At 37.3% G+C, this 19,687-nt stretch overlaps 1 protein-coding gene across 2 annotated transcripts in view; it reads left to right on the plus strand.

Annotated features, from left to right (window-relative positions):
• fam189a1 (family with sequence similarity 189 member A1) overlaps window positions 1-19,687 on the plus strand; it is a 132,421-nt gene that overhangs the window by 54,904 nt on the left and 57,830 nt on the right. For both annotated transcript variants that reach the window (XM_051898903.1, XM_051898902.1), the window contains exon 2: window positions 3,341-3,397. In XM_051898903.1, coding sequence (XP_051754863.1) covers window positions 3,341-3,397 — 57 coding nt within the window. The remainder of the gene's footprint in view (window positions 1-3,340; window positions 3,398-19,687) is intronic.

Below are 19,687 nucleotides of genomic sequence, written 5' to 3' on the forward strand. Positions count from 1 at the left end.
ACAGAGACATACATATCAAATGCTATTACTTTTGTCCTGTAGTGTTCAGTTCAAAATCTCTTTCTCTCTCAGCCTCTCTCTTTCTCTGTTTGGGGAGGGGGGCATATCACTGCTATGCAAACCATTCACTGTGATTTAAAGACCGTCACCCACAGCACACTTATACTCTGCAGACCACATTCACAACACACTCAGTATGCAAACCGCTACAAGTTTAGTTCCTAAACTGTAAGTTCCCAAACCGCACTGTGTTTGATCTTGCACTGACAATTTGTGTTCCCTCAGATTTTTCCTAATAGTCCAGTTTCAGGAGACTGGACTTGAGCTGAATCGGGTCCTCACAGTCAAGCAAGTTGTCATTTGTGGTGTTTGTGATATGGGCTGTATGACATGAACATATATTAAACCGAGCAGCTGTACCCTGGTAATTGACTGAAGGGCTCTCTCTCCTCTCATAGCGCTGCTGACTGAGCTAAAAGGCTTTAGTGGCTAATGTCAGTGAGTGGTGCGTCTTAATCCTGTTGAGAGCGCAGCCGAGGGTGAAATCCTTCTTTGATTATTGCTTGCTATCGTTGCCTCTTTCCAGAAAACAATTTCTCCACAGACTCAACTGCACAGGCAGGAAATCACCGGCGAGGCTTCCCACCCAGGGCACAATATGTTCTCTATTGCACCTCTGGAGGTGTAAGGAAAATGGGATTGATGGTTGCAGGTGTTTTATGACTGCTATGTAACACAGATATCGTCAAATAAAGCTATAAAAGGCTGATCCACATAACTATATTATCCTTCTGTACATTATCCAGCAAATTCATGAGTACTGTAAACTGTAAAAAATGATTTTTTTTTTTAAGTATAACACAAAGATTATTAGAGTGCAATGTACAAGAAAATGTTTTCTACATCAAAATCGATTTTACTTGTCATTTCTTTGTAAATGTTTGTGAAATTTACTAGCAATTTCTGAGTAAATTGTTTCTACACCATTTTTTTTTTTTTTTTTTTTTTTCAAGTGTAGTTTGTCCCTCTGCAGTTGAACTTGCTCAAAAACACTAACCTGCTCTCCAGATGTGCTATAAATGTACTAAGAGTCAGTAGGGAGCCCTAATTCAGGCACAGAGCTGAAAATAATAAGGGAAAATTCTCAATGGGGACTCGTATATGATGTGGAGGGTTCAAACGGTAGCAGGTGCTAATGTAGGGTGTGTGTGTGTGTGTGTGTGTGAGAGACAATATCTGTGGCATGCTGTCATTTACCACAGACAAACAATCTGACTCATCCTTCGGTACATACATTTTCATAATATGTGAGTCATCTGTGAGTATAAAGGTAAACATTTGAATAGCTGTTCACGATAGAGGGTTTCTATTATTCCTAATATCAGAAGAACTAAGAACAGTGGCAAAAATGGCCCATTTTAAATGGAAAGAGTCAGAGGGTGGGAAAATGGTCATAAAAGATTGATTAAATTGCTAATATTATATGTGAGCCTCGGGGGGAAAGAAATTATACCTTAGCTTGAATTATATCATGTTATATTTATATATATCCATCCTTAAAATGAGTTCATCCAAATAATATATATATATATATATATATTATTTGGCCGTGTACAGTTCTTTTCTCTGGATTATAATGCACATCTGAGTGAAATGGATTGGTGAAAAAAGAAAAAAAAATGGCAATAACTTAAGTCAGATCTGAATGCGAGCTTGCAGTCAAGTGTAAGAAAGGGGTGTGGTTAAACTGGACTACATGATTGGAGAAGTTCAGCAAACGTCACCAGAAAGAATTCTGTCAATTCTGGAAGATTGAGTTATGACATTTGGATTAAAAATTATAGGAACAAAAAAAAAAAAAAAAAAAAAAAGGAAAGAAATGCATGTACTGTATGGATGAATTGTTCGCAGTAAATCCATTAAGATTTACATCAGCATCCAATATTGTATTGTAATCAGGCACTGAATAGAATACCCCCTGAAATGATTTTAGCCCATATAATCATTTAGGGGTCCAAAGGGGATATGATTTTGTGAAGGAATAGAATTTTGCATGACACCCAGATATTCCTTTCAGTGAGCTCTTTTGTGCTGCTGCTCTTTCCACACATACACCAGCCAGGCCTTTCCTCTCATTCAATCTTATCTTTAACTGACTCTTTCTCAGCAGTTTTTTTCTTCACTCTTGGTTTAGTTTTCTCCATCTCTTTCTCCTTCTCAATTGCTGCTGAAAGAGGATCAATAATTCAAGAGAGCAAATACAATGTGAATCGTCTCTCACATCATCTCTCTGAAGCATCTGTCTTACACACACTTTCTCTCTCATAAAACATAATCTCATGTCATACTTGTAATAGAAATATTCTCATGTGTTAAAGAAATGTCTTAATAATGGCTCAAGCTAAATTTCTGGAAATACATTGTGTTTTATGTATGTATGTGTTTTGTTTTGCTATTATTTTTTTTATATATATTTTTACTGGGGAGACCAGCACAGACCAAATCCTGCTTAACATCCTTACAAAGCTTTCTCTTGGATTTTTTTTTCATTGTTTTTTCTTTTTCTTTTTGTAGCCTATTTATTTTTCTGCACTTTTCCTTTATGTTTGAGGTTGTTAATCTCACAGCTGTGTGTGATTGCACACAATGGCATAATCCTATAATCTTCAGATCGATCACTCCTCAGTCTCACTGATCTGCCAGCAAACGCATTCTAGTGACTGAGAATAAGTCAGCATTCACCTCCTTTTACATATGAAGCACTACATATTCCTAAGCCTTTTAATCCCATCTGTAGCATTATTCATAACCTAAATTTACACTCTAAACTGCTGGCAGCATCAGCTTCAGTGCTAATGTTTCATTTCCATTGCATGTGCATTTCACGCTCTGCTCCTGTTGGTTTATCAGAGATGCCACTGTGATTGTAGCACAGCACCAAGGTCCCATGGGTAAAAAGTGTGAATGAGGGAGAGAGGCCTGTTGGACATGATGGGTTAAAGGGTGAAGGAGCATGCGAAAGAGAGACTGCCTCCAGAGTGTAGTGCTGCTGGTTAATGAAGGGTGAAGGAGAAAAAGATAGAGAACAAAAAGAAAGAACAAGTGCTGCCCTGGCTATAAAAGTGTAATCACACATTTTTTTAACCTCTCCACCATATCCACAGAATTCCCCCTACCAACCTGATGACTGAATTACTCCCTGCACATAAAATATTGATAAATTCACCTGTGAGACAGTCTCCTGTAATGCTGAGATGTGATTTTCACTTGACAGTGTTGGTTTTAAACTGGCCCAGTGACTTTGTTTTTAGTCTTAAAATCTGATTTCTTTTTGTTTCAGGTTCTTTTGTCTGGACTGATTGGAGTGGTGTCATGGAAAAGGCCTCTCTCTTTGGTGGTAAGAAAAATGACCTATAGCTATACTAAAAGGCATGTTATGTTTTAGTGTATGTGTGCATGTGTGTGAGTCTAACTAATAATCATCATAGACATTTGGGGGAAATGTTCCCTCGATATTCATCTTTGGTGCTAAATTATTAGTAAAATTAGTATAGTATTATTAGTATAAGCTATTAGTATTTTAAAGATTAACCTTAAAGTGAGCATTAGATGATGGCAAAGGCAATCTAAATGTAAAACTGGGGGAAATGAACATGTGCCAGATCTTTCCCCAACCCTCCCCATTACATGGCTTGGAACTCACACACACACATGCATTCACACCTACAGACAATTTTTAGCGCCTCCAATTCAGAGGAAACAAGACAAAGGGAGAACATGAAACTCCACACAGAAGGGCCTGCTGGCTCAGCAGGGACTCGAACCGGGGAACTCCTTGCTCCACTCCACTAAGCCACTGTACCACCCAAATGTAATATCTCTAATACAGGAAAATAATTGATATAATATGCATTCCTATAATGATATAATTGAAAATAATTGATATAATATGCAATAATATCCACCACCCCATTTTAGTCTGGTCGTTCGCAACTCTGAATTGAAAAAGTCTCAAGAAATGGGCACGTAAAGCAGTGGAAAAGTGGGAGAGTAGAGGGTGGGAAAAGGGGAGAAAAGGTCTAATAATATTTTCATTACATATAAGAGCACTACAGTCTCTGAACAAACAACACACATCAGTTTGACAAGAATAAAGGCATAGTTACTTTTTTGTCCATTGTTCTTTGAGATTTTGGTCTTCTGTGTATCAGAATAATTCCTCATGTCGCTGATACAGACGACTGTATCAGTGTCCTTATTTGCACATATATTTCATTTGAAGAAGATGTGATTATGTGCTCATACACGGTGCTGGTTCATGTTTAGAGCATTAGAGTATGTGAAATATGTCCAGAAACACTTGAAACATGCTTACTCCAGTCCATATTAGAGGTTTGCACAGGCTTTAAACTGAGGCCCGAACCCAGCCCGTACCCAAGATTGTTTGACCCGACCCGAACGGTATAGTTTAACCCGAACCTGAAATCTGTCGCTATAGAGATGTGCCATTCTTGCTATTGTAACTGGTCTCTTTTTCTTCCTTGTGTTGTTGTTTCAATCAAGCTCGTACTTCAAGAAATCGTGTCCCATTAATCAATTTATTTACTGGGGAAACACTGAGAAAACACAGTAACAGAGTGAGTTCATATAGGCCCATTCCAGCATATTCGACTCCTCGTGCTGGCGCGCTGGCCTTACACACGTGAACTGATAAGTGCAATAGAGTTGAACAAATTCAAAAGTATAACCCATGGTTCAAAATAATGTATTCTCACAATATCAAAACATGTACCTGAGAAAACACAGTAACAGAGTGAGTTCATATAGGCCCATTCCAGCATATTCGACTCCTCGTGCTGGCGCAACAATAAAACACATTTTTCACACTCTTCAACATCCAACACTTTTCTCAATATTAAATATATATGTTGTTGCTCCGAATATATCACACATTTCATTGACAATTACAGAGCTTTCAATGACACAACTTACCGCTGGCCTTACACATATGAACTGATAAGTGCAATAGAGGGCGCACACAGTACAAAGAACCAGCCAGCCAATAGGAAGCCCCATCAACCCTTATTCTGTCCAATGATCTTCCAGTGTGATTATTTAACATTCTTGTTATTTACATTCAGCAAGTGGAGACACACAATATATATGTACAACTCTGTTACACTATCATAAGCCAAGACAGCTTTGTAAGACCTACACTGCATGTAACCGCTGAGCTATTTATTGGTTGAATGACAAGATCACATCGTACAATGTTTAAATAGACAGAAACATCAGGCTAAGTAGTAGAAAAGACGCACAGAGGCCATTTTCATTCATATTTTGCACTCAGTCATGTAGCCTATCATATCGTACGATGTTTTAAACATTTAAATACACATATCAAATAAAATAATACAAAATGTGTATGATGTAGTGTTTTAGATGATTAGTAGCCTGCTCTTGACAAAGCTGATTTCTGAGAGAAGCGAGAGAACACCGGCTATTTGATTTACGAACGTGCTTGGCTCATTTCATTCATTGAGTTTACACTTATTCGTCTATGATATCATACAATGTTTAAAACATTTAAATACACATATCAAATGATGTAGTATTTTACAGTAGACCTACTCTTGAGAAAGCGTTGATTTCTGAGACAGAGACGGCAGCGCGGTTATTTGAAATGCGGCTGCTCTCAGTTTGCAGTCGTTCACTTTACACACACATTATTGCGTAGTAATTTCAGAGGCTTGTGTATAATTTTGTGCTATCCCCTGGCTCACCTGTTATTCGGTATAATTCGTTGTGCTGCTTTCCCTGCATCATTTGGCACTAGGGCTGGGCGATATGGCAAAAAAATAAAATCTCTTTTTTTTTTTTTTTTTTTTTTTTTTTTACTGTTTAACTAGTCAACTTAAAAACTTAACTACAATATGATTTAAGTAACATTCTCTTTATTAACAATCTGGTTAAAAAAAGTTCCATTCCAAGTGCAACACACATGAAGCGATCAACATGGTGTAAATGTAAAACAATTTGTTAAATATCTTTGCAGAAATATGCCTGAAATATGAAGGCAAATGTTGTACAAACTTATCTTAAACACATCCTATATGCTCAGAAATAATATCAAATAAGAAAATGCTAAATATTTCTTAACCAAAAAGTAATAGCAATAAATAACACCAGTAATAGGCTATTATTAACAGCAAATTCTTTGTAAAAACAGAAAACAACAGCAGCTTTCAGCCTGTTACCATCATGCAAACATGAAATATCAAACAGGTTTACAGGTTTTTGCATTCCATTGCACTATTTGTCCTATTGTTTTTATGTTTGGCGGACATGTTTAGGTGTTGCACTCGTGTCTCGTGTCTTTTGCAGCGTCTCACCCATGAAACAGCATTCTAAAAGCACGGCGGTCATGTTAAAAAAAAAAAAAAGCTCAACTCACGTTTAATAACTTTGCCTTTTTTCTCATTCCACTGCCTGCATCTCATTTTTATAACACAATAACGCATTTCTGAATGAACAGCCGCTTAAGAATAGTGATGTGTTCTACATTCATAGAGCATCACATGAGAGCGGTTAATCAGACGCGCCGGCGCCATCATATGGTCGGATCATTTTCTTCTCCATCATTGCTGTATTGTCAACATGTCTAATTGTAACGCTTGCCAACATTTTTATTCAAAATCGCGATTTCTCGATTAAAAAAAAAAAAAAATCGAGGCAAAACATAAAATTCGAATTAATCGAAAAAATCAGAAAAATCGCCCAGCCCTATTTGGCACTGTAATAAGTTTTCCCTCAGTAATTGTTTGCCTTATCGCACTCATAGTCAGAGGTTTGAGTGTCATGTGCCGTGTTGTGACTGAAAGAGTGCGCGAGAGCGGGATCACATGCGCAAAATAGTAAATGTATAAATGTGAATTATAAATGTGCTCCCCCTCTTCCCCGCTCTTTTGAGCACAACACAGAAGACGGAAAGAATTATAACAGCCTATATAGCTTTTCTCAGTTACAGACTCGAACCTAACCCGAACCCGAAGCTATTCATGAAACCTTAACCTGAATCCAAAACCCACGAGTTCTTCGGGGCCCGTTGGGCTCAGGTCGGGTTCCAGACCTCTAGTCCGTATATGATCTTTGATTCACGTTGCGAGCGTTGTTAAACTCATCGTGGCACGATGAAACTGCTCTCATGCGTGCTCTGCATGTTGTTACATGTTGTTTGAATTATCTGCTGTAATGCTATCTCATGCGTAATACGGTGCAGTGATTGGGTTACAAGAGTTCATTCTCATGAATAAATGCAGAGATGTGCTCAGAACTGGATGACGTAGAATCGTGCCTCTCCAGCCCCGACAGCCAGTCACACATTCCGGAGGCACACTTCTACGTCAGATTCCGTGACGTTGCTTTGACTGCTTTTCAAAGAGCAAAATTGCTCAGAAAAATGCAAAAATAACCAATTTCTTTGCGTTTAGTGTTTTCAGTGATGTGCAGCCTGTACATATCTGTTCACATCTCAAAAAATGTGTTTTGGGGTTTTATGACTCTTTAGTAACCCCCAGTCGTGAATACATGGTTACATCTTCGGGTTTTGGATTCCTAAACTGTTTTTATGTTCAGTTTTATTCTCAACGGCACGAAGTCTTTAGTGATTTGTTTCTTCCAGTCGTAATATACTGTTAACAGTAAGTGATATGCACATGTATGTTGCACCTTTTGCCCTCTGCCCTGTATGAATTTTGCAGCAGTTTTGTTCAGTTGTGTGTTGCTAAGGCATTATCACAGTGAGCAGTATCAGGAGGGAGCTGGAGTGCTTCTGATTACCTGTCATGTAGTGCTCTACAGACAGTGTGAATGTCTGAGCTGAGCATGCACAGATCTAGCCTGGCAGTCAGTGGAATGGGAATGGGATGTAAAGTGTATGCATTGGGTTTTGCTCTGTTCAGCCAGCCGTTCTGCTCATGCATAATTGCAGCAAGGATTGGGCACGCTGGCTGAATTTTTCATGCCTCTTGTTCTGTGGGATCGGCTGGCTCCGGAGGGAGCATTAACGGAGAATGTACAAGTTTACAGATTGCAAAATGGGTGGGATGTTGTTAAATCCATACCCTGACACAAAATCACACACGTAAGACAAATGCATACACACACTATTGCTCTCAGCGGTTCATGCAATGGCAGCCACAGCTCTGTAAATTAAAGGGATAGTTCATAAATAATCAAAAAATAATTATTCTGTCATCATTTACTCAGCCTCATGTCATTCCAAATGATTTTCTGTCTTCCAGAGACTAAAAAAAGATGACATTGTTTATACCGATCTTTTCTATGCAATAAAAGTGAATAGTGATCAGGGGTTGTCAAACTTCAAAAAAAACAAAAAAAAAAACATAAAAGTGTCCTATCAGTAGTCCATTTGACTTGTGCACTGTATTTCTATTTTAAGTCATCATTTACTGAAAATCTTCCTTTCCGTTGTAGATCTCAGATGTCATGTCATTAAGACATGATCCTGGTCACCATTCACTGCCATTGTATCAAAGAGAGCAGCATGAACAATTTACTAAACATATCATTTTACTTTACAGAAAAGAAAAAGTCATAGATGTTATGGGACGATATGAGGGTGAATAAAAAACATAAACATGATTTTTCATTTCGAGGTGAACTATTCCTTAAAAGGTGATGTGTGTAAGGTTTTTTTGTAAATACATTCTCTTAACCCAGTTCATTGTTCATTGACTACTATTAGTATGCCATTCATGGGTTTATCTCCCCCAAATGTGTAAACATTGAGCCACCCAGGCACCATCAAAACAGAGTGAGAGTGGTCTGCTCAGATCCGTCAATCTCTTTCCAGCTCAACCAATAGCAACAGTTTGAGGCGTGGCTACTGTAGTAGGCGGAGCTAGAGGGTTTAGCCGTGTGGGACCTTGGCTGATGTGTTACATGGAACGAAAAAGAAGTGCATGTGCATGCCAAACCTTGCTGCATTTAGACTTTCGGAGATTCAAGGGTTAGTTCACCGAAAAATGAAAATTCTGTCATTAATTACTCATCCTCATGTCGTTCCAAACCCGTTAGACCTTCGTTCATCTTCGGGACACAAATTAAGTTTTTTTTTTTTTTTTTTTTTTTTTTTTTTACAAAAAAAAAAAGTTACATTTATGGGCTTTTTGTGCCTTTATTTGGAGAGGACAGTAGAGCATTGGACAGAGAGAGGGGGGCAGGATCAGCAAAGGACCTCAAGATGGGAATCGAACTCGGGTCGCCATGAACGCATTTGCACCATATGTCGGCACACTAACCACTAGGCTATTGACGCCGACACAAATTAAGATATTTTTGATGAAATCCAAGAGGTATATGACTCGTCCATAGACAGCAATATAATCAACGCTTTCAAGGTCCAGAAAGGTACTAAAGACATTGTTAAAGCAGTTGACGTGACTGCAGTGGTTCAACCTTAATTTAATGAAGTGACGAGAATACTTTTTGTGCACAAAAAAACAAAACAAAAATAACGACTTTGTTCAGCAATCTCTAATTAAGTCATATACCTCTCGGGTTTCATCAAAAATATCTTAATTTGTGTTCTAAAGATGAACAAAGGTCTTACAGGTGTGGAACGACATGAGGGTGAGTAATTAATGACAAAATTTTCATTTTTGGTTGAACTAACCCTTTAAAAAGGTCATGGACTCTTCAATACAATGCCTTCTGTGAAAAAATGTGTCCGCTGCAGATAAGTTGGATGGGTTTATTATCAATGTTACCCTAATCAGTTGCTTACTCATAATACATAGCAACACAGCTAAAAGTATTCCTAATATGTTGGACCTTTTATTGTAAGTAGCCTACATTTACCTGTTTAGACATGTCATCACAAACACCCATAAGAGCTGTATCTGTTGTGTTTGAGTTGGGGGAGGCACAATGCGTGAAAGGGGCGTTTTCAAGGTTGCTTGAAAACATACTTTATTTTTGTAATTCCGCTAGGTGCCAGTAGTGTCGCAGAAACGACATATTGTACTTCACCTTTAACCAACCTTTGCACATCAATTTTTTTTACCATATCATCAGTACTGCCAGCACTGCTCTGACTCTCATTGTATCACTGAAGTGTTTACAAAGGTTTGGATCAACATAAATGTGATGTATTATTTCAAACCATTTGAGATTTAGCAAAAAGACTTAAGCTGAAAATATACCAATCTATTTCTCCTCTTTTGATGTGCCATCTTTTGATGTTGTTACAACTTCTTCTAAACCTGGCGATTGTTCCCTTTATGTTTTAGGTTATTTGAACTTTTCCTCTGATGCTTTTTGTATTATGTGTATAGTGGTCACATAATGTCATATTTCTCCTCATCACTAAACTATTGCACTGAGGAGATCAAGACTCTCATTAGATGTTTATCTTTCTCTCTCACTCTGTCAGTCTCTTTTTCTCTGTTCAAGCCCTCTTTTCTGTCTCTCTCCCTCAGATGTAGTACACAACTCTAGATCAAAGAATGAGATGATTTACAGCAGTCTCTCTGTGGGATTCAGGTAAACACACCATTATGGCTGAGATGAAGTACTGTACTTTAGCGGCAGACCCCAGACTTTATCAGCATGAGAGAATGGACACTTCAGCAGTTTTTTGTTTATGTGCACATAATTTTCTGATAGACGCTGCGCACAAGCATGTATGGAATCCTTTGAGGATTGTTCTTAAATTCCCTATTTTACTTCAAAACACCTGGGTGTTTAACTAAATTGCATCTGCTGTTAATGCAACACTTTCCACATATACTGTATGCTACCTTGCAGTCCAGGAAATGTAGAAGTGGTATGATGGACAGGTCTTGTAAGGGGTTCAAGACTGGCTGACATCTTGAGGATTCCCTCCCAGCTGTAGTCTATTACAGCAATGAAAGCAAAGAAGAGTACAGGTCTGACAAGAGTGCCATCCGGAGTGTTTTCTCTTGACTTCAGGGACTGTCATTGAACCTGCCCCTGCAGGATCTCAAGGGATCGCCGATCAGCCGCTGAATTCCACAGTCTTTTCTCGCAGGGCAAGTGTCTCCATTCACATGGGCCAGCAATGATGATTGAGTTATCAACAGGACTCTGTCCATTCAGTCCCATAACAACCGGATAGCATGACACAGTTGAACGCTGTCAAGGTAGAGAAAGATTGATGATGCTCTCTGTGTGGAGGGGGGAATTAATCAGCTTTTAAAGGTGTTTGACAGAGGGAGGGAGCAGGTGAGTAGCCACATTAATTTATTGCAGAATTGAAAACGGCACAGTATCCACATTGACTGAGGTTTAATAAACACTCAGTATGCTGTGGCAGGATAGCAGCTAGTCAGAAAAGATGACCTTGATCGAAAAACAGGATGAATGAACTTGAAAGGACATTGATTGACATCATCCTCATGTATGCAGCCCTACGAGACTGCAGAGATATTGACAGGTTTGCTCTCTAAGAGAGTATTTAAGATATAGTGGCATTAAACCACTCTTTTCTGAAAAATAAACAGCTAAACTGACATAAAAAGCAAAGAAAACAGCAAAGCAGCTGTTTAATGGATCTATGACTTTGCACAGATGTGTGACAGTAATGATCACCATAAAGCTGTGGTTAAAATGAACCCGGATCCCGGTTCATGAATTATTAAAGTTTGTTTGTGTCCTTTTTGTCTGAATTGATTTAGATTGGTTTTGTGTGTTTAGCGGGTAAGAATGACGCACTAGTGGGACTAAAGGCATGTAGAGAGGCCCAGCTCTGCTCCTCATCAATTATTAGTTTCATTAGGGGTGTAAACATGTGCTTTTTGTTTTTCTAAACATCTTTGTGAATTGTGATATTTGGTCACAATTAGATTAGATTTGATTCCTTTTGGTTTTTTTCATTTTCTGAAGTATGCTGAACACACCAAAGTAATGTTGGTGCAATTTACATTATTTTGATCACCAGAAATATGTGGATTTGGTGTATGTTTACAACTGAAAAAATTATAGTTATTATAGTCATTTTAGTCAGAGCATTTTTAGTTCATTTTTATTGTCAGATTTGTGCATCACAATGCATTGATGCATTTTACCCCTAGTTTTTATAGTAAATGTCAGTTAGTTTATTTATTTTTTTGTTGTCATTTCTCTTCAGCTTCAGCACACGCATCTCAAACAGCAATGCACAACATTAATAACTATGATTCGGACTGTCTATACATAACATTATAAAGAGAACACTATTATAATGAAATGTTGTGAATTCTTTGGGTTTACTTGCCATTTTTTCAGAGCAAATCCACAACAGGAGTTGACTAACACATATCTTAGTTCTAGTTCACTTGTGCATTTACGGCATTTTGTGCAGATATAAGTTGTGATATGTTTATGTTGTATAAATATATGATTAATCTCATATAGGATGCATTTGGTTGAGTTAACCTGCTAACAAAGTGCTTCAGTTTCCCGGTGTTCATTCAGCTCTCGCAGCACACGCAGCTCAAACAGCAATGCTGTTATTTGAAACAGTAATATTAATTTTTATAAGTTTCTTTTTCAAAAACATTGATGCATTATTGATAATCAATCATCAATATGGTTTAATTAAAATAATTCCGTTATTGTCCGTGTAGAGGCAATTTCCTTTTATTTATCCTTTAGGCATTATTTTATTTATTTGTAAGGTAATAGTTTGTTTGTTTGTTTGTTTGTTTGTTTTGATTAGGAAAGTTGGCTATAGGAGTGTACAATTAATTTTTAAAACATACACTGGTTCAAACTAGAATACTGTACTGTATATGTTTAATTTGTTGAAGTGTTTGGGACATGGCTTTTAATGGTGAGACTTATATAATTTTTGTCTTAAAAAATTATATAAAAATTTGGGTCTAGATTTATTGGCCAATATATTGGTTATCGGCTTTCAAATATAAAGAATTATAGGTTATCGGTATCTGCTAAAATTTTAATATCGGTGCATCCCTAGTAATGTGTAAATCATCTTCACTCTGCTTTTTTTGCTGGTCTGGGAATAGAAGCAGGAAAACTTAAATGTGCTTTAGAGAATTCAAAACATGAATTTCATCCTAATGTATGATTGAGGGAAGTAATAAATCTAATCTCACTTTGGTGCAGTGCAACCAATCATGTAAGCTCAGTTATATATAATATGAGGTTAGTGATATTGAATGTATGTATATTCTATACTTACTTCTGGGAGGAACATGGAGTATGCATGTTTCGAAATGACTGTTCATTGCTGTTTTTCCCTATGTTCCTCTCTGCTTTTGCATTCATTAACCTTTCCACTGACAGATTCCAGTCGCACACGTGCATCTCTCAGAGTACCATGTGATTAATCTAATGCCTATGGGCCGCTCTGAGACTGCAATGATATTACCTTCAGAACGGCCTGAATCGCTCTCAACTCCTCATGATGAACCTTATGATATTTACCCTGAACCACACATATGCTGTAAACATTCCTTTAATATTTCCCAGAATCTTTCTCAGGGGCATGTGTGGAGTTTCAGCTACCTCCCTTCTGCTGGTCCAGTTGTCTAAGGTTGAAAATTGTTTGCTTTTTCTGACTGTTAATCTGGGTTCCTGTCTTTTGTTTGGAGAATATTACCTGACAGTGTGAGACTTGGGAATTCAATAACCTCTTTGATATTTCAGTCTTATATTGTTTCAAATGTTTTGAGAACTGAACCTGAGGTTCTGGATTAATATTTTATCATGTTTGGGGTTGTTGTAAGGATGAGTCTTATGGAGCGCTGCCAGAGAGTGTGTGTTTTGTTTGTGTATGTCCCAGGAGTGGTGCGTTTCCTGGTAGAGTGAGTTTAAGTTTCTGAGCTACACTTTCTATGGCAGTGTATTGCTAGAGTTCAATTTTGTGTTATCCTGTGGGAATTACCCAGAGTATCCCATTATTGACTATGTTCAACAGTAGTTTTCAATTTTTTGTAAGCAACGCAACTCTCAAAATATATGCTTCAATTTATTATTAAAATTCATATATTTTTTAATCTTATTTGAACTACCAAAGTAATCTTTTATGCTTACCCAGGCTGCATTTATTTGATCAAAAGCTTGGTAAAACAGTAATATTGTGAAATATTATTACATTTTAAAATAACTGTTTGCGGTTTTAATACGTTTTAAAACATTCCTGTGATGGTAAAAGCTGAATTTTCATCATTACTCCAATCTTCAGTGTCACATGATCCTTCAGAAATCTAATATGCTGATTTGGTGCTCAAGGAACATTTCTTTTATTAGCAATGTTAAAAATGGTTGTTCTGCTTAATATTTTAGTGAAAACCATAATACATTTGTTTCAGGATTATTAGGTTTATTAGTTTAAAGAAAGTTTATATTATAGTATAAATAAATTGAACAGCTAATTAAAGGGATAGTTCACCCAAAAATGAAATTATCCCATGATTTACTCACCCTCAAGCCATCCTAGGTTTATTCACATCCTAGGTTATCTTCTTTCAGACGAACACAATCCGAGATATATTTAAAAATATCCTTAGTCCTCCAAGGTTTATAATGGTTGTGAATGGTAACCCACATTCTGAAGACAGAAAAAATGCATCCATCCATAAAAAAAGTAATCCATACGGCTCCAGGGGGTTAATAAAGGCCTTCTGAAGCAAAGGGATGTGTTTTTGTAAAAAAAATATCCGTATATAAAACTTTATAAATTCAAATAGCGAGCTTCCGGTGGACGACCGTACGCATATTGCGCACGTCAATTTGGGCGAAAGAGCAACCTTTGACCCGAAAGCAATGACACAATGACAAACGTGGAGGCGAAAAGGAGAGAGCAAAACACTGGTCACAAATTAGAAGTTCAATTCAATTCAATTCACATTTATTTGTATAGCGCTTTTCACAATACATATCGTTTCAAAGCAGCTTTACAGAGAATGCATGTCAACATTACAATTTGGAGACTGCAGTTAGCTAATAATGTAATAATTTAGGCGATTAATATACAATCACTGTTAGCAATTTAATTGAAGGTAGAAGCAAAGAGCTCCTGGAAAAATGAATTACATATTAACAATAATTAGGATATATAGAAATTTGCGAATGTGCGTGTTGATCCAGATGTTGCATCTTCTGAAGTCATCGCAGGAGTTGGCGCCGTCTCTTCCAAAGTTTTAGTCATCTGAGGTCTTCTTAAGTGGCTGGATCCAAACTGAAACTGATGTACTCTCTAGTCACCTCGGGACGGGCGTCCCGAGGTAAAACAGAAAAGCAAATGGAGAATAATTAGCATAGCTGCTGTTCATAACATTAAGCAAAGATAGTCATGTGCAATTGATCTGATATGAGATGGATTATGTGAATGCTTGGCTAAAGAGATGTGTCTTTAATCTAGATTTAAACTGGGTGAGCGAGTCTGAGCCCCGAACATTATCAGGAAGGCTGTTCCAGAGTTTAGGAGCCAAATGTGAAAACGCTCTCCCTCCTTTAGAGGACTTAGCTATCCTAGGTACAACCAGAAGTCCAGAGTTTTGTGATCTTAAAGAGCGTGAAGGATTGTAGGGCGATAAAAGATCGGTTAAGTACACAGGAGCTAAACCATTTAGAGCCTTATAGGTCATTAGCAGTACTTTATAATCGATACGGAACTTAATAGGTAACCAGTGAAGAGATGATAAAATTGGTGTTATATGATCATATTTTCTTGACCTGGTAAGAACTCTAGCAGCTGCATTTTGTACCAATTGTAGCTTGTTTATTGAGGAAGCAGGGCAACCAGCTAGTAATGCATTACAGTAATCTAGTCTAGACGTCATGAAAGCATGAACTAACTTTTCTGCATCAGAAACAGATAACATATTCCGTATCTTAGCAATGTTTCTGAGGTGGAAGAAGGCTGTTTTTGTAACATATGAAATATGATTTTCAAAGGACAAGTTGCTGTCTAATATAACACCCAGGTCTTTAACTGTCGAGGATGGAGTAACAGTACATCCTTCTAGATGCAAATTGTAGTTTGAGAGATTCTGTGTACAGGTTTTTGGCCCAATAAGTAATACTTCAGTCTTATCTGAATTTAATAGAAGAAAATTACTAGTCATCCAATGTTTTACTTCTTTAACACACTCTGTCAGATTGGATAATTTAGAGTTTTCATCTGGTTGTGTTGGAATATATAATTGAGTATCATCGGCATAGCAGTGGAAACTAATTCCATGTCTTCTTATAATATTACCAAGTGGCAGCATGTATATTGAAAATAGCAGAGGGCCTAACACAGATCCTTGAGGCACTCCATAATTTACTATCGTTATCTTAGATTTTTCCCCGTTTAAATAAACAAAATTGTGACGGTCTGATAGATACGACCTAAACTAAGTCTAAAAGAAGTCTAAAACGAGAAATTTTGAAGAGAAATGTCGGAGGATTTCGATATAAGAGAAGAGGAGCTTGAGTTTGTTGCCCAGCCATTTTTGTTTGAACCGTGAGAAGCTTACGATACTCCTACATCCTGCGTCATACATCGCGTCAGAGGATTACTCATTTGGCGCAAGTCAACTTGCGGTCATCCACCGGAAGCTCGTTATTCGAATTTATAAAGTTTTATATATGGATATTTTTCTTACAAAAACACATCCCTTCGCTTCAAAAGGCCTTTATTAACCCCCTGGAGCCGTATGGATTACTTTTTGTTTTTTTAAAGATGGATGCATTTTTTCTGTCTTCAGAATGTGAGTTACCATTCACAACCATTATAAACCTTGGAGGACTAAGGATTTTTTAAAATATATCTCGGATTGTGTTCGTCTGAAAGAAGATTGTCATATAAACCTAGGATGGCTTGAGGGTGAGTAAATCATGGGATAATTTTCATTTTTGGGTAAACTATCCCTTTAATGTAAAATAATGTTTGAAATGGATTGCAAAACTTCTGAATGTTACTATATTTGTGTATGTTTGGTTTTAGGGCTTTTATTACTCAGATCTAGAAAACGCCTGTCAAGGGACTGGTGAGGCTCTTGCAGCAACTACAGGAAAATGTATATTTGATTAAAAAATAAATAAATAAATAAATAAATAAATATATATATATAATATAGTATAATGTGTATGTAACTGACAGTACTTAAGTGCCCAGTGCTAAAAACATAGAGTGAACATTGTTAACTAGGTGGTATTTGGTTGTTCTGATGATTGATGGTGGTACATGATGATGGCGCCAAGCCTATTTTTCCACACAGCACTTCAGATCGACTGTTTTACATTACGTGCGTCTCTATTAGCTTTGTTACTCTTCTGCAGTGTAATTAATCATTTTTTTATCACAGTTTTGGGCTTGACTCCCATTTGATGGAAAGCAGCAGTGCTGGAATCTACAGTACTCCCATGTTTCCTGTTCTTTATTTATTCCTCTTAACCAGGAATTAAGTGCCTCTCTCTTTCCACCCCCATTCACATAAGTGCAACACGTGAATGTGAGAGTGTCAAGAGAAACAATTTAGTCGTTTCTCTTTTTCTGCTTCAGAGGGAGCATTTGAATATCACTGTGTGCCCAGTCTAGATTTGTCCTCGTCTCCAAGGAAACCCTGCGGCAGGAAGTCAAGAGCATTCATAATGTAGAGTCCAGCTGGAGGCAAGAGCTTATGGGGTTTAGCATCTCTTTGCCTCTCTATCGGTCAAGCTGGCAGCTGGAATTCAGAAAGCAGCTAAAAAATGCCTCAAAATTGTGATCTTGAGATAAATGCTCAGAGCATCGTCTATCACGGTAGCGTGTGAAGCTTTGTCAGGGTTGGTTTAGCACAGAAGCACCTCAGGGGGCTTTTGAGAAGCAGTGACCAGTGGAAGGATGGGATAACATGGAGAGGTGACTAGGGTGTGATTACCAGACTAAATGGAGAATCTGACCTAAGTCTCCATTAATGCTGCTGTTAGAAGGATGTCAATTTGATGAGATTCCCTTATCATACTAAGGCAGCAGTGTGAACATACAAACATTTACCATAGCTTTCTGTTTTAATGTATGTATTTTGGCAAGAAATGTTGATTTATAATAGATAGATTAATGGGTAATTTTTAGTATTATTTTTTATTTACTATGGAAACTATGGATAAGCAAAAAAAAAAAAAAAACTACTCAAAAATATTGAACCTTGTGGCAATTTCCAAATTGTCGAAATTTGGAACCAATATTTTTAGTTATTTAACCACTTATCCATAAAAATGATCTGCATCTTGGTGCTCAAGGATGTTAGTATACATATTTATCAACCAAAATGTTTAAGAATATGGTGATTAATTTTTTTTTGTTATCCCTAGTTTCTATATATCAAAATATAGTATTTTTAAAGGAGCCAAATTTTGAGGAACTGATTGTGTGTGTCCTGTGCAATGAAACAATTTCATGAAATTTAATTGTATCAATTTCTAATGCATTTTTCCCATTTCTCTTTTTTTTTTTTTTGGTTCTGAAGCCAAAGAAATTGTTTAATAATTTGAAATAAGGAGGAGCCACATTTTAATATTTGTAACTGTCCTTTATTCAATATCTATGTTGTATTTTGGGCTCAAGATGCTCGTTATTGAATTAAAACAAAGTTACTTGAAAACCTCAAAGCACCTGCTCCTATTTTTTTATTCATCGTCTATATGGGGGATTTGTTCAATCTGTAGTATTCTTAAAAGCAACATTTTAATGATTTATTTATGCAAAGCCTATTCAGTTCAGCATTTTGCAGCATTTTTGTCATTGTAGTTAAAGTACGGCTGAGGAGGCGTTATGTATTTCCTGAATTATTTAAGACATTTGACTCACAGTGGGGTCCAATTTTGATCATTTAACAGTCAATTACCTCGGATCTTACCACTCTGTATGCGTAAAAAGCACATCTCTGGCATTATTCTCTGCCTTAATCACAGTCTTCCCCTGTCTTTTACAGCCGGCAGCTGTCTTCCTGTCTCAATAACGTGTGGTTTCCGGGAGCGCTGACACTGGCCTTAAATGCCTATTTTAATCAGCTAATTACTAGTAAAATGAGGTAATTAGCAGTTTGAGCCAGCAGTCCAGATGCCAGTTTCTCTCCCCCAGCTGCCATGGCTGCAGGAAGAACCTCGGACACGGGGAGGAGTTTGAGTGGAAGATTGACAGGTGAATAGTGCTGGGTGTTTCCTGTTGGAATTGAAGTGTAATTTGTGTTTCACTGTTCTCATTAGATTTATTGTGTCATAACTCCAGGACTGTTGGCTAGCTGTGTGAGTGGGTAGTGTATAAGACCTGTCTCAGTATGGCAGCACAGTAGGGTGGCCTTGTTCTGCAGTCAAGCAGAGTGTCAGTAAGCTAAGCTGCATTCATTAGCTCTTGTTTGCTTTAGCTCCCGTAGAAAACAGGAAACCTCAGGCTTGGCTTTGAACTTTAGACCACTTGGCTATTAAATAAATCGAATATGTTTATTAAATGCCTGAAAATTGATCCCTTTTAAGAGAAAGAAGAAATTGCACTAGTATTGATTTAATTATTGTTCTTTGTGTTTTTCTCTGAAGGTGGAGGGTTACATCTGGTGTTGTCTTTCAGTGAGTGAACAAAGCCTGGATGGATTTTATTTTCATTAACAAATAACATTGTCACTGATGCATGTGTGTCTGATTGCCTATAGAGAAAAGCAGTGATGGTTGT

Source organism: Ctenopharyngodon idella, chromosome 7, assembly GCF_019924925.1.
Source record: "Ctenopharyngodon idella isolate HZGC_01 chromosome 7, HZGC01, whole genome shotgun sequence".
In the NCBI taxonomy this organism is placed as follows: Eukaryota; Metazoa; Chordata; class Actinopteri; order Cypriniformes; family Xenocyprididae; genus Ctenopharyngodon; species Ctenopharyngodon idella.